This window comes from Pelodiscus sinensis, chromosome 22 (genome assembly GCF_052426305.1).
Source record: "Pelodiscus sinensis isolate ZL-2025 chromosome 22, ASM5242630v1, whole genome shotgun sequence".
Taxonomy (NCBI): Eukaryota; Metazoa; Chordata; order Testudines; family Trionychidae; genus Pelodiscus; species Pelodiscus sinensis.
The window spans coordinates 4,866,623-4,879,962 of NC_143073.1; the positions used below are offsets into that span (position 1 = coordinate 4,866,623).

Here is a 13,340-nt window from a genome sequence, read left to right on the forward strand (position 1 = left end):
AGATGCAAGAATTGCTTCTTTTTTACAATTATAGCAGAGATTATTGGTTTGATTGACTGGAATTTCATATGCGCATCACATCATTACCATACTTGTGCCATAAATATCTAAAATACTACAGAAGTAACAAATAAATAAATAATAATAATAATTATTATTATTAATAATAATAATATAAAGTAGATAAAGTGGTCTCTACATTGCCTGATATTTGGTGTTTAGGGCATAGTATCTCTGCAGGTCCCATTGGGATGGAATTCAACGTACAGGTGGTAAGCTAGGTGAGAAAAGTTCTGAAGTTATTATAAAATATTTAGATTCCTCTATTTTTGAGGAACTTGGCAAATACATTACGTTCTCAGCATGTCGTATAGCTTTAGGCCATCCATAAACAATCAAGTAGCTGCATTAAAAAAAAAAGAATATCGAAGCCAAGTGCCAATTAGATTGATCACTTAAAATGTAAAACACACCAAGTGTTTTTAAAATGTAAAGTTGCCTATTAACCTTCCAGAGCTACTTTCTATTAACGTTTCACATTTCTATGCACCACAACAAAAGAAAGACAATCTGTAGCAGCTGTCTGCTGACTTTCCTGGGTGTTGAAATAGCCTTAGTTTCATAAAAGGGACATGGGCTAATGAGGTGTGTGTGGCTGTTGGTGCCATACTGCATTCAACTTCCCACGGAGACTGATAGCAAGGAGACATGATTTCCAGACAATTCTTAAAGTATTCAGATAGGGAAGAAGGCCAGGTTTCTGAATACACAACCGAAAAGGGTTTACAGCAAAGGAACTGGAATATCGCAGTTTGTGTTTCAGATCTTTTTCTCTCTAATTTTGAATGTTATTTTCTCTCATAATTTTGAATGTTATTGCCAGGAACACGCAATACGCAGAGAGCTATGTGACCCACAATTAGTTTGTTTCTCAACTGGAGTTACGCTACCACGTTTCCATTTTCTAGACCCATTCATTCCTTTCCCCAAAAGCCTCTTCCCAAAACATTTATTTCGCCTATGATAATAGTTAAACAAGGTGAGGTATTTTTTACATTTCCTCCACTTCCATAGGCTACAACAAGCCTCTTCGATGATTTCCTCTATCCTTTGTTAAAATAGCAGGAAGAATCTGCCTGGACATAGCAACACACCTTATCCTCTTTATTGGGGCTAACATCCCTCAAATACATATGACGGTCTGAAACCCTGAAGCACAGAAAATAATCCACGTCTGTTTTGGTTCAAAGAGGGGTTTGTTCCATCCGTCCAATTCTGAGATGAAAGATTCCATTTGAAATACACACTCTGTTGTCGCAGAGTCAGACCTGGAATTTGTAGTTTAATGAATTTTACAGGCAACTGAATATAATCTCCCCTGGTTTGCCCTGCTGGTTGTCAGAGTCAGATTTCAAATGGGTTTGTTAATATCTCCTGGCCCTCTCTTTTGTCAGGCATGTTGCCCCCACAGAACTTTAAGAGGAAATATGACATCCTCCTCTCCACGTGATAAAGTCTTTCATCAAGAAATCCATTTGCTAGCAGGTTTCTACCATTCTCAGAGCATCATAACTGAAGAAAGCCAGAAAATGTCCTACCAGATCGTTGGGATGATTCTAGTCTGTCTGCAGAGTAAGTATTTTAGCCTGGTATTTCATGATTGTCCTTTACCTTGCTACAAAAAAGTATTTTCATGTGCAAAGGTCTTCTGAACTGCGGGTAACAGCAAGAGGGACTGATGGGGAGAGCTAAACAGTCTTAGGTTATTCACCAACTAATATCCTGAGAGAGAGAGAATGAAATAATGTGTTGAGCTAAAAACCCCTTGCACACAGTTTCACCTTTTGGATATTGGAACGGGCTGTTGGTCAAAATCCAGTTCTCTCTTAAGCTCGTGTATTTTATGTAGGCATCATGGGGCAGTACTTGTTTAAAGTAATCAAAAAGACAATTTTAAGCCTGAATGTCTGAGATAATAAAGCACTTCCTTCTGGGCAAGATTTTGATCAAATAACATTAATTTTATTGTTTTAAACTCTGATTCGAGGTTACTATGCCGTCTAGGACATCTGGGTTTTATTCACAGTCGTATCACTGATATGAGGGACCATGGCAAAGCCTCTTCATTTACCTGTGACAGTTTCTTCATCTGTACACGGGGATAATATTTCACCATCTCACAGGAACATTCTGAAGCGTAGCTTATTCACATCTGTAAAGTACTCTGAATACTGTGTGACAGGATCCAAGTACCAAATATTATTACGGTGACCAGAGAGGAAGTGGTCTGCTTTTTTGGGGAGGGGAATTATAGTTATGGATATAAGACAATGCCAATTTCCATCCGGTCCTAAAAATATCAGTACGTCAGGTCACAATAAGTATTATTTATTAGTATGGCTGTGAGGCTTAATTAATTGTGTTAAGTACATTGAGGAGAGATCGATGTAAATGTGCAAAGGGATTGATTAGTTTCTATACATACTGAGTGATTATTGTTTACGTTACAGCTATGCGGCACCTAACAACATGGCAAAAATACTATACCAGAAAAATATTTAGCAACATCTGTTTTAACTATATATAAGAAGGTTAAGAAAATAAATAACTAAAAAAAAAAAGGTTCACCAACCTCCAATTTTTAAAATAATGGGTGTTTTGCTTACATCGGATGTGTTATATTTAATATATTGCAAAAGGTGAATCTCCTACAAGTGATTATTGTATTTGTAGGTTTTGTGCATTTCTCTTTACAGTGACTGCTTCACAGGAAGGGATCTGGATGCAACAGAGCCCGGCCCAGATTGTATTGGCCCCTGGAAATACTGCACGGATAGACTGTAAGCTCTCAACCGGGAGTGCTTATGTATATTGGTACAAAGAGCTTCAGAATGGAAGCCTGCATGGGATTTTCCAGAGTTATAAGAATGCACCTTCAGATGGAAAATACTCGAGTGAGGTGAATGAGGCATCGGACACGTTTTCTCTGATTATCACGGACGCACAAAGAAACGACTCCGGGGTGTATTACTGTGGCCTAGCTGCATATGCATATCCGAACTTCGGGAGTGGGACCAGACTAATTGTCACAGGTGAGTGTCCAGTGGGTTGGGAAAACGTCATTCCGGAGGTCTGAGGGGTTAGAACAGAGCTGGAGCTAGGCATTTTAGCCCCCGCCGGCTGAGTCCTACTGGAGTTGCTGTCTCCTCTTGGTGGCTGGATTGGTGAGGGAATGCCCCTGCCATTGTCTCCAGGCCTGATCCCCGAGAGCAGTCCCCCTTTGAATGGCGAGCAGCAGTGAGCTTTGTTGGGGCCAGTGGAGCTCGGCTGTGTCTTATTTCTCTCAGCCTGTCTGTCCCGAGACTTTCCCAGCCAGGCTCCCCTGGGGAAAAAAACAGCTGCAGGGCTGAGCCGAGCTTCCAAACCCAGATCCCCATGAACCAGCCCTGCCGCTGGCCCAGTCCATGAGCGAGCCCCCAGCAGCAGCCTGTGCCCAGTATCCAGAGTGGGGTAGCGGCACTGTGCTGGCTGGGGCAGCTCCAGTAATGGGGTCACCAGGGTGCCTGAAAGCTGGGGGGGCAGCCAGGACCCACCCCAGGACTCTTGGACAAAGGGTCAGGGGCCTGCAGGGGAGGGAAAGCACAAGGGTGGCTCGGGGCAGGTGCAGAGCATCTAAGGGAGGGGAGGCACCTGTGAAGCCCAGAGCTCTGGTCAAAGGGAAGCTTCCGAGGCCGGTATGGGGAGACCTTGAAGGTCCCTGGAGTGCTTGGCGGAACCTTTTGGACCCTAGTGGGGACCGAGCTGATGGACCAGGAGGGAGCTGAAGTGTCATTAGAGGAGGCTTTGGAATTAATTGATAAACTGAACAGTAACAAGCCACCGGGACCAGATGGCATTCACCCAAGAGTTCTGAAAGGCCTCAAATGTGAAATTGCACAACTATTAACTATGGTTTGGAACCTATCCTTTAAATCAGCCTCTGTACCCAGTGACTGGAAGACAGCTAACATAATGTCAATATTTAAAAAGGGCTCTAGAAGTGATCCTGGCAATTACAGACCAGTAAGTCTAACATCACTACCGGGCAAAGTAGTTGAAGCAATAGTAAAGAATGAAATAGTCAGGAACATAGAAGAACACAATTTGTTGGGCAAAAGCCAACATGGTTTCAGTACAGGGAAATCAGGTCTCACTAAACTGTTAGGGTATGTCTACACTTGCCTCCTACTTCGAAGTGGGGAGGCAAATGAAGCATACCGAAGTTGCAAATCAAGTAGGGATTTAAATAACCCGCGCTTGATTTGCAAGTTCCCGGCCGGTCGCCATTTTAGAAATTCACTAGCCCGGAGTAACTGCCAGAGTGTACACGCGGCAGTGAAACGGGAGTCTGATTTAAAGCCACTAATTCGAATTAGCTAGTAAACCTCATTGCAGAAGGAATACCAGCTAATTCGAGTTAGGATTTTACATTGGACTCCCGTTTCACTGCCGCATGTAGACGGGGGCAGTTACTCCGGGCTAGTGAATTCCTAAAATGGTGACCAGCCGGGAACATGCAAATCAAGCGCGGGATATTTAAATCCTGGGCTTGATTTGCAACTTTGGTATGCTTCATTTGCCTCCCTACTTCGAATTAGGGGGCAAGTGTAGACATACCCTTAGAGTTCTTTGAAGGGGTCAACAAACATGTGGATAAGGGGGATCCAGTAGACATAGTGTACTTAGATTTCCAGAAAGCCTTTGACAAGGTCCCTCACCAAAGGCTCTTACATAAATTAAGTTGTTATGGGATAAGAGGAAAGACCCTTTCATGAACTGAGAACTGGTTAAAAGACAGGAAACAAAGGGTAGGAATAAATGGTACATTTTCAGAATGGAGAAGGGTAACTAGTTGTGTTCCCTAAGGGTCAGTCCTAGGACCAATCCTATTCAACTTATTCATCAGTGATCTGGAGAAAGGGGTAAACAGTGAGGTGGTAAAGTTTGCAGACAATTCTAAACTGCTAAAGGTAGCTAAGACCAAAGCAGAGTGTGAAGAACTTCAAAAAGATCTCACAAAACTAACTGATTGGGCAACAAAATGGCAAATGAAATTTAATGTGGATAAATGTAAAGTAATGCATATTGGAAAAAATAACCCCAACTAAACATACAATACAATGGGGGCTAATTTAGCTACAACTGCTCAGGAAAGAGATCTTCGAGTCTCTGAAGACATCCACCGATCCACGCAGTGTGCAGCGACAGTCAAAAAAGCAAACAGGATATTCGGAATCCGTAAAAACTGGATAGAGAATAAGATGGAGAATATCTTATTGCCATTATATAAATCCATGGTACACCCACATCTTCAATATTGTGTACAGATGTGGTGGTCTCATATCAAAATGACATACTGGCATTAGAAAAGGTTCAGAGAAGGGCAACTAAAATGATGAGGGGTTTGGAATGGGCCCCATATGAGGAGCAATTAAAGAGACTAGGACTTTTCAGATTGGAAAAAAGGAGACTAAGGAGGGATATGATAGAGGTCTATAAAATCATGAGTGAATAAGGAAAAGTTACTTACTTGTTCCCATAATATAAGAACTAGGGGTCACCAAATGAAATGAATGGGCAGCGGGTTTAAAACAAATAAAAGGAAGTTTTCTTCACTCGGCACACAGTCAACCTCTGGAACTCCTTGCCTCAGGAGGTTGTGAAGGCTAGGACTAAAACAGCGTTTAAAAGAGAACTAGATACATTCACTGAGGTTAAGTCCATTAATGGCTATTAGCCAGGATGGGTAAGGAATGGTGTCCCTAGCTTCTGTTTGTCAGAGGGTGGAAATGGATGGAAGAAGAGAGATCACTGATCATTACATGTTCGGTTCACTCCCTCTTGGGCACCTGGCATTGGCCACTGTCAGCAGACAGGATACCGGGCTGGATGGACCTTTGGTCTGACCCAGTATGGTCGTTCTTATGTTCTTATCTGATCTTTCCTTTCTGCCCATTTTTCCGCCCTCTGCATCTCTGTGCACTGGATGGCTGCCCCATCCTGGCTATAGCCCTGGTGCCAAGACAGAACCTTGGACTCTTACCCACCAACCACTTAAAGCCCCATTTTGGTTCTGAGTCATCAGTGTTCATGCCGAGAGGGAAAATGATCCCAGTAGTGGATGTCGTATGAGACTGTGAATCAGGAAAACTACTTTGTCATCCTGCTGTGCTGGTCGCCCAGCAGGCTGCAACTAAAGTGGGTAATGAGTTTCACTCGCCTTTGCAGAGTGTTTTGAGATCTGTCCACTGGTTAGAGGCATGTTTTTGTGAGTCATTATTCTTCTCTGGCCTTCTGCTACTCGTGCTCCCTGGTTGTGCCTCGTCACAGCCACCTGAGTCTGGGGCGTGATGTGTCTTCCTGCTGGCCTTATGCGCCTGTATTAATCTAGCTCTTTACGAGACTTTCGTTGAGCTTCCTGAAATGATTGCCACCTGGTGGCTTGCACGGGGAAACCTCGAACAGGGCAGCAGGAGTTGAATATGCGACTAGGATGCAGTAAAGAGGTGTCTGATTTTTGAGTCTCTGCCCTCAGCAGGCACCCAGAACTCAGACCATCCAGGAGCGGTGGACAAAGGAGTGTAACAGGATGAAATTAATAAGCGAACTCCACCTTCATGCAAGGGAAGTCCCATTATTTAAAACATGGAGACTAGACTAGCCAATGCACAAGATAATGTATCCACGGGCAGGGGCAGGAGTTGGGGGAAAAGGGACCAGCTAAGCTATAACTGGTGGGTCTTTCCAATCTCTTGTTTCTGACTCTTTTAGATGCTTCTGAGCCAAGACTTTCTGTCCTGGTGCCCTCCACCCAGAAGGATGCTGAACATCGCCAGAACGTACCCCTGCTTTTCCTGCTCTCGGATTCCACTCCCTCCTGGAGCAACGTTCTCTGGGACACAGGGGAGGGGGCATCAGTGGGCCAGACAGATTCCGGAGCCATAGACGGGGATGGGATCTACAGCGTCTGGAGCCTCATGACAATCCCGTACGATAGGTGGAACCAGGAGACAATCTTGAATTTTACAGTCAAAGACAATAGTACGGGGAGAAACTTCAGTGCTACCATGGTCAAGCAAACAGGTCCCGTATTGTACCCTATCTAACCTGCTCTCTCGTTTACACTGTGCTCATTGCCATCGTGTCTGGTGCAAACGTCACCTCAAGTCAGGGCAAATATACAGATTTAAAGGGTTACTGCAGTGCCAAAGAACTAAAATGAGGCAGAGTAGGGACGAGGTATAAAAAAACCCACCTAGAACAGTGTTTCTTAAACTTTTTGAGACCACGGAACAGCAAAAAATAATATCTTTTTATGCAGAACACCCCTGAGCCTCATGGGCTGGACTCTGCCTGTTGGGGGAGGAAGTGGCTCCACGCGATGCCTCTTTCCCTGACCCCGGCTGGCACAGCAAAGCACTGCCTGAAGGCTTTTCCTCAACAAAATGTACTAGCCTGGGCCCTCATAAGCTCTGCGGTGCAAGGGGAATTTTGTGGAGAGTTTTCTGATTCTCAGTCGGGGGCCATGTCGGTGATTATTTTGTTTTTGTTTTGCTTCACTTCTCACTTTTGGACAGCTCCGACCGATCTTTCTCTGGGTCAACGGTTCCCATCCCAAAATGGTTCCTCACTCCTGGGTTACACTGTAGGGACTAGGGAGGGAAGTGAACTCCATGAGACCTTTAAAGGGCCTTTGCTCTCTCTAACATTTATGATGCTACGATGTTCCCTAAACCGATTTTCATTCTAAATCCGTTTAACTCACCACAGACCTCAGTGGGACAGCGATTCTCAGACTGGATCTGTAATTCTCAAGCTGAAATAAATCACCACTTGTGGTAAAATAATTGACAGTGCAGACAGGCAGAATTAATAAATACACACACTTAGCTTACCTCAGATGATCAGTGGCCTGAATCCAGCACCAAACATTCATATGGCCCCCGAAAAGCCACTTCCAGGTGGGGAGAGTGACAATGTCTTGAGGCAGTGGATTTTGAAGGAAAGGTCTCACTTCTGGGCATGGCATGCAGATGACATGGACCCCACGCCTTTTAATGGGATTTTTCCACTGCTCAGCACCGAATGTTATTCTCCTCTCTCTGCAGATGAGCCTGGAAAAGAATACTGCGATTATGTGTTATATTTTGGCCTGCTTTGTATTTTCATCCTTGTCATCATCCAGATGATGATCCTGCTCTTCAGGAAACGTCTCACCAGAGGTAACTTTTTTATAACTCTACCTGTTACACAGCAGCCCTTCATCGCATTCCTGTAACCATCCTTTCCTTCTTCTCCAGCAGGGAGAACTGTGAAAACAGGGAACCAAATGCCCATGAGGCAGATTCCACAGGTAAAGTGTTTTTTTCAGCTACAGGCACGTCAGAAAGATACAACCAATTAACAGGGCATTTGAGTAGTTCTCCTGGGCAAATTCCAGCACTGGTGTCCACATTCCAACTAACTGATATGGCTTTGTAGGATTTCAGAGGGGTAGCCCTGTGAGTCTGTATCTTAAAGAAACCTTCAGATGAAGAGGTGGGTTGTGCCCATTCTTTTGTCAGTCTCTACGGTGCTACAGGAGCACTCATTGTTTTTTATACTTTGTTGGGTTGCCAGTGTAGCATTCCTATTGTACAGGTTGAACATCTATAGTGCGGCACGCTCGGGTCCTGGCTGGAGCTGACCCAGAGAATTTGCCGGACCACAGGAGGTCAATATTGTCTAGCAGCATTACCAGCACTTACTGGGCCCTTAGAAGACATTTAGTGATAAATATTAGAGCTAAAGAACAGCACAGAATCATGGCAGATAGGTCCGGTGGCTGTAAACAAACTTTATGGAACTGCAGAAAACTTGGCCACACCCACAATAAGTGAACATCTGGCTAACTACAATCATGCCGGACCATGGATTTACCCAGAACAGAAAGTGCCGGACTAGAAAGGTTTCAACCATGTTACTACATGTCTAAGGTAGATACCCATCACTGCTGGATGATGCAGTACTTGATAGGTCTCTTTATGAGTTTTACATGGACTAGGAAAAAAAATCTGAACACATGATTATACACATCCAAATGTTGCTTTGAATTCCACGGGTATAAATCAAAAGTTACTCCGCATCGGCATTAATGGAGTTACTCAGATCCACACTGGTGTCTCATAATTCAAAAGCAGGGCAACTGATGGCCAGCAAATTTTTTTTTTTAAATCAAACTGAGGCCCAGTCTAGTGTTAAAATATTTAATCCTTCTAGGAATTTTGCAAATAGGAAATTTTGCAAATAGAAAATAGGAATTTAGAATAGAATTGTTCTAAGGACAGATTCTTGAAACAGATGCCCCGATACTAGTCCAGTCCCAGGGACTCTCCTGCAGTAAGTGAGATGAGAATTTAGTTCATGGTTACTACTGCAATCTTTGGGGTCATGCTTTTCTGTCATTAGTAATACCCCACTGACTTCAGTGAAGTTAGTGGGGATTTACACCAGCACAGATTAGATCCATATCAAACCTTTTGTCTATAAAACACCTCTACAGAAAATTCTGCCCTCTACACATGAAGTAACTCCATTGATTTCAGAGGGGTTACTTCACTTTTATATCACTGAGAGTAAGAACAGAATTTGGTTTCCTGTCTTGTTATCTAAAAAATGGTATTAGCCCAATGTATGAAGTTCACATTAAGACTATTAATATCTGGTATCTTCTTTTTCTGTTTCAGACTGAATATGCAGCAGTGAGGTATAATAAATGAAAATTCCTTTTTTAACTGACGTGGTCTGACCAATTTATTTATAGGGTTTTTTAAAAAGCGCTGTACAAGAGGAAAAAATGAAAGTGAAATTCTGACTTATTTATTACTAAAGTGTGAAGTGGTTGGGCTTAAAATACAACTTGTTGTAAATGTATCTGTCTCCAAATCTTTTTTGTTACCACTTATTTAAAGAAATAGCTTTCTTCTTGGTTATTATTGCGAATTACTTGTTTTGTTATCCTCACATCCCGCATCATTCTTGTCTGTGGGAGCTTTGCCCTTGACTTCTATGAGCATAAGATCGAACTTTTAAATAGGATTGTTTAACAAAGGAGATTTGATCCTAGATTCCTTGTGCCCCCCAAGTCCCACTGAAGTAGAGGAGAGCTTGGAGTACACCAGAAAGCAGAACTAAGCTTTAAGATTCATGATCTGTCATAAATGTATGAAGTTCACATAGTCAAGTTTGCAGATGATACCACACTCGGAGGGGTTGCAGCTGCTTTGGAGGATAGGGTCATAATTCAAAATGATCTGGACAAATTGGAGAAATGGTCTGAGCTCAATAGGATATAATTCAATAAAGACAAATGCCAAGTGCCTCACTTAGGAAGGAACAATCTGTGTCACACATACAGAATGGGAAGTGACTGTCTAGAAGGAGTCCTGCTGCAACGGGTTTTAGGGTCATAGTGGACGACAAGCTAAATATGAGTCAACAGTATGACACAGATGAAAAAAAAGCAAACGTGATTCTGGGATGCATTAACAGGCATTTTGTGAAGAAGACATGAGTCGTCATTCTTCCGCTCTGCACTACTTAGGCCTCCCTTGGAGTTTTGAGTCCAGTTCAGCTGAAAACAAAAACAGATAAACCACTGCAGACAGTGTTTCTAGCCCAGCGCAATCCAAGAATGAAACAGGTCTTTGGATCAGATGTTTCAGTCCGATTTTTCCAGCCCTATTTCCAAACTTTGTGTTATAGCCTGTTGCTTCATTAAGCAAAAGTCCCAGTGATGTAGAATTTTGCCTGAGTGAGAACTGCAGAATCATAACCCAAAGCATGCCAGAGACCTATCCCAGCTAATCCTCTAAATCTCTTACGGTTCAGATGACTCTCGGGGTACACAGAGCTTATCCAGAGAGTACAATAACTTATCTAAATATGTGCCTAACTTTATGGGAAACCACACTGTGATGGGTTGGATCACAGGAATCCCTTTTGAGGTGTCCCCTGGTGTGCTGGTCATGCCACTAAGTCTGCCCACCTGCTTTCTGGAGCTCCCCTCCACTCTGTCCAGCTGAGCCAGACCCTCTGGCCCACATACCCTTCACACATACAATTTCAGGCAAATTCGTACGCCAGGGCACAACTGTACTCGCTTTAGGTCAATGAGATTACTCACAGTCAGCACATGTATCAGTGTTTGCCATAATGCACAGACATAAATCTAGAAATGTGCCTTACATTTTCTTTTTTTTTTCTGACAAATCGGCTAAGATGATACGCAGAAGACAAGAGAGAAAGAAAAATAAGGAGATATATTGAGATGTACATTACAAATATACATGGGCAATTTTTCCCCTGTGGTTCAGTGAGCCAGGAAGCTCATTAACAAAGCGTGGCCGTTGTATGGTAAAACAGTTCGACAACAAGCGATGACAGACAATAAGAAAATATAGAGCTTTGTTGTGTGACAAAGAAAGAAAAGCAGCAAGTAGAAACTGGCCAGAGTGAAGTGCAAATCTACCAGCAGCCAGCTCTCGGTTTTTGCAAATGGTTTTGACGCTCACCGCACTGATGCATCCCTCCCTCCAAAAAAGCCCAGCCCAGCAAACAAAGCAAAAAGACCAGCTAACTATAAATAAATAAATAAATAACTCTAAGCCATCAAAACACTTCCCTGCAATGAACCAGCCAAACTAACTAAACAAACCAAATTGTAAAATAATAAAATCCAAACTATAAAAAACAAAATCTCAACCCCAAATTGAGATTCATCCCCTCTAAGGAAGAGAGCCAGAGACTTACTAAAGCCCACAAGACATTTTGCTATTTCTGTGAGGGTATGTCTACACTACAATGTTAGTTCGAACTAACGGACGTTAGTTCGAACTAACATTCATAGGCGCTACACTAGCGCTCCGCTAGTTCGAATTTGAATCGAACTAGCGGAGCGCTTAGTTCGAACTAGGAAAACCTCATTTTACGAGGATTAAGCCTAGTTCGAACTTACTAGTTCGAATTAAGGGGTGTGTAGCCCCTTAATTCGAACTAGTGGGAGGCTAGCCCTCCCCAGGTTTCCCTGGTGGCCACTCTGGCCAACACCAGGGAAACTCTATTGCCCCCCTCCCGGCCCCGGATCCCTTAAAGGGGCACGGGCTGGCTACGGTGCCCGTGCCAGGTGCAAGCCTGCCAGCACCCAGCCAGCAGACCCTGCACCTGGCACGGCACAGAGCCACCCACCCGATGTCCCCCAGCCCACCCCCTCTTCCCGGGACCAGGCTGGCGGCTCCCGGGAGCTTGCCCGGGACCGCAAGAGGCGGGCACCTTCCTGGGCTAGTGCGGACATCGTGGACCTTGTCCACGATCTCCGCACTAGGCACAGGAAAGTGGCCGGCTAGGGCAGGAGAGCTGCCAGCCTGGCCACCCAGGAGCAGGTGTGCATGATAATCAAGGGGGTCCACTGAGACCCCCGACCCTGAGCCCTGAGCTTACAATGGCCGTACTGGGTCAGACCAAAGGTCCATCTAGCCCAGTAGCCTGTCTGCCGACAGTGGCCAACCCTAGGGACCCTGGAGGGGATGGACCGAAGACAGTGACCAAGCCATTTGTCTCGTGCCATCCCTCTCCAGTCTTCCACAAACTTTGGGCAGGGACACCACTCCTACCCCCTGGCTAAGACTACTCCATGGACCCAACCTCCATGACTTGATCTCACTTCCCTTTAAACTCTGTTCTAGTTGTAGCCTTCACAGCCTCCTGCAGGAAGGAGTTCCACAGGTTAACTATTTGCTTTGTGAAGAACAACTTTCTCTTACTAGTTTGAAGCCTGCTACCCATTCCTTTCCTTTGGTGTCCTCTAGTCCTTCTTTATGGGAACTCATGAAGAACTTTTCTGAATGCACCCTCTCCACCCAACCCCTGCTTTTAGAGACCTCTATCCTGTCCCCGCTCCATCTCCTCTTTTCTAAGCTGAACAGTCCCAGTCTCTGTAGCCTTTCTTCATCTGGGACCTGTTCCCAACCCCTGATCATGTTAGTTGCCCTCCCCTCTCCCAGCCTTTCTCTTCCCCTCTCCCACCTCCTTTTCCCAGTCTCCCCCAGTTTTGTTCAATAAAGACAGATTCCATTTTTGAACACAATTGTCCTTTATTTTGTACATCAAGAAAAGGGGCTAGGGAAGGGTAAGTGGAAGGAGGTGAGGGAGGAATGGGGCACGAGCCCCCAATGGGGAGGACTGGGCTGGCTCTGTGGGCTTCTGGGGGTGGAAGCTCTCCTGCAGCCCCCCAATTGCCCCCTCTCCCCAGATGGCAGCCTGCG

General features: G+C 44.4%; 1 protein-coding gene across 1 annotated transcript; it reads left to right on the plus strand.

The window, feature by feature from the left end:
• The first annotated feature begins 1,130 nt into the window (after positions 1-1,130).
• On the plus strand, positions 1,131-9,626 carry LOC102460909 (immunoglobulin gamma-1 heavy chain-like). Its single transcript, XM_075908123.2, is given in 6 exon segments — positions 1,131-1,632; positions 2,757-3,092; positions 6,811-7,122; positions 8,148-8,261; positions 8,340-8,397; positions 8,399-9,626. Coding segments are annotated over 6 exon segments (1,098 nt in total). The 5' UTR covers positions 1,131-1,415; the 3' UTR covers positions 8,460-9,626.
• Positions 9,627-13,340: the final 3,714 nt, after the last annotated feature.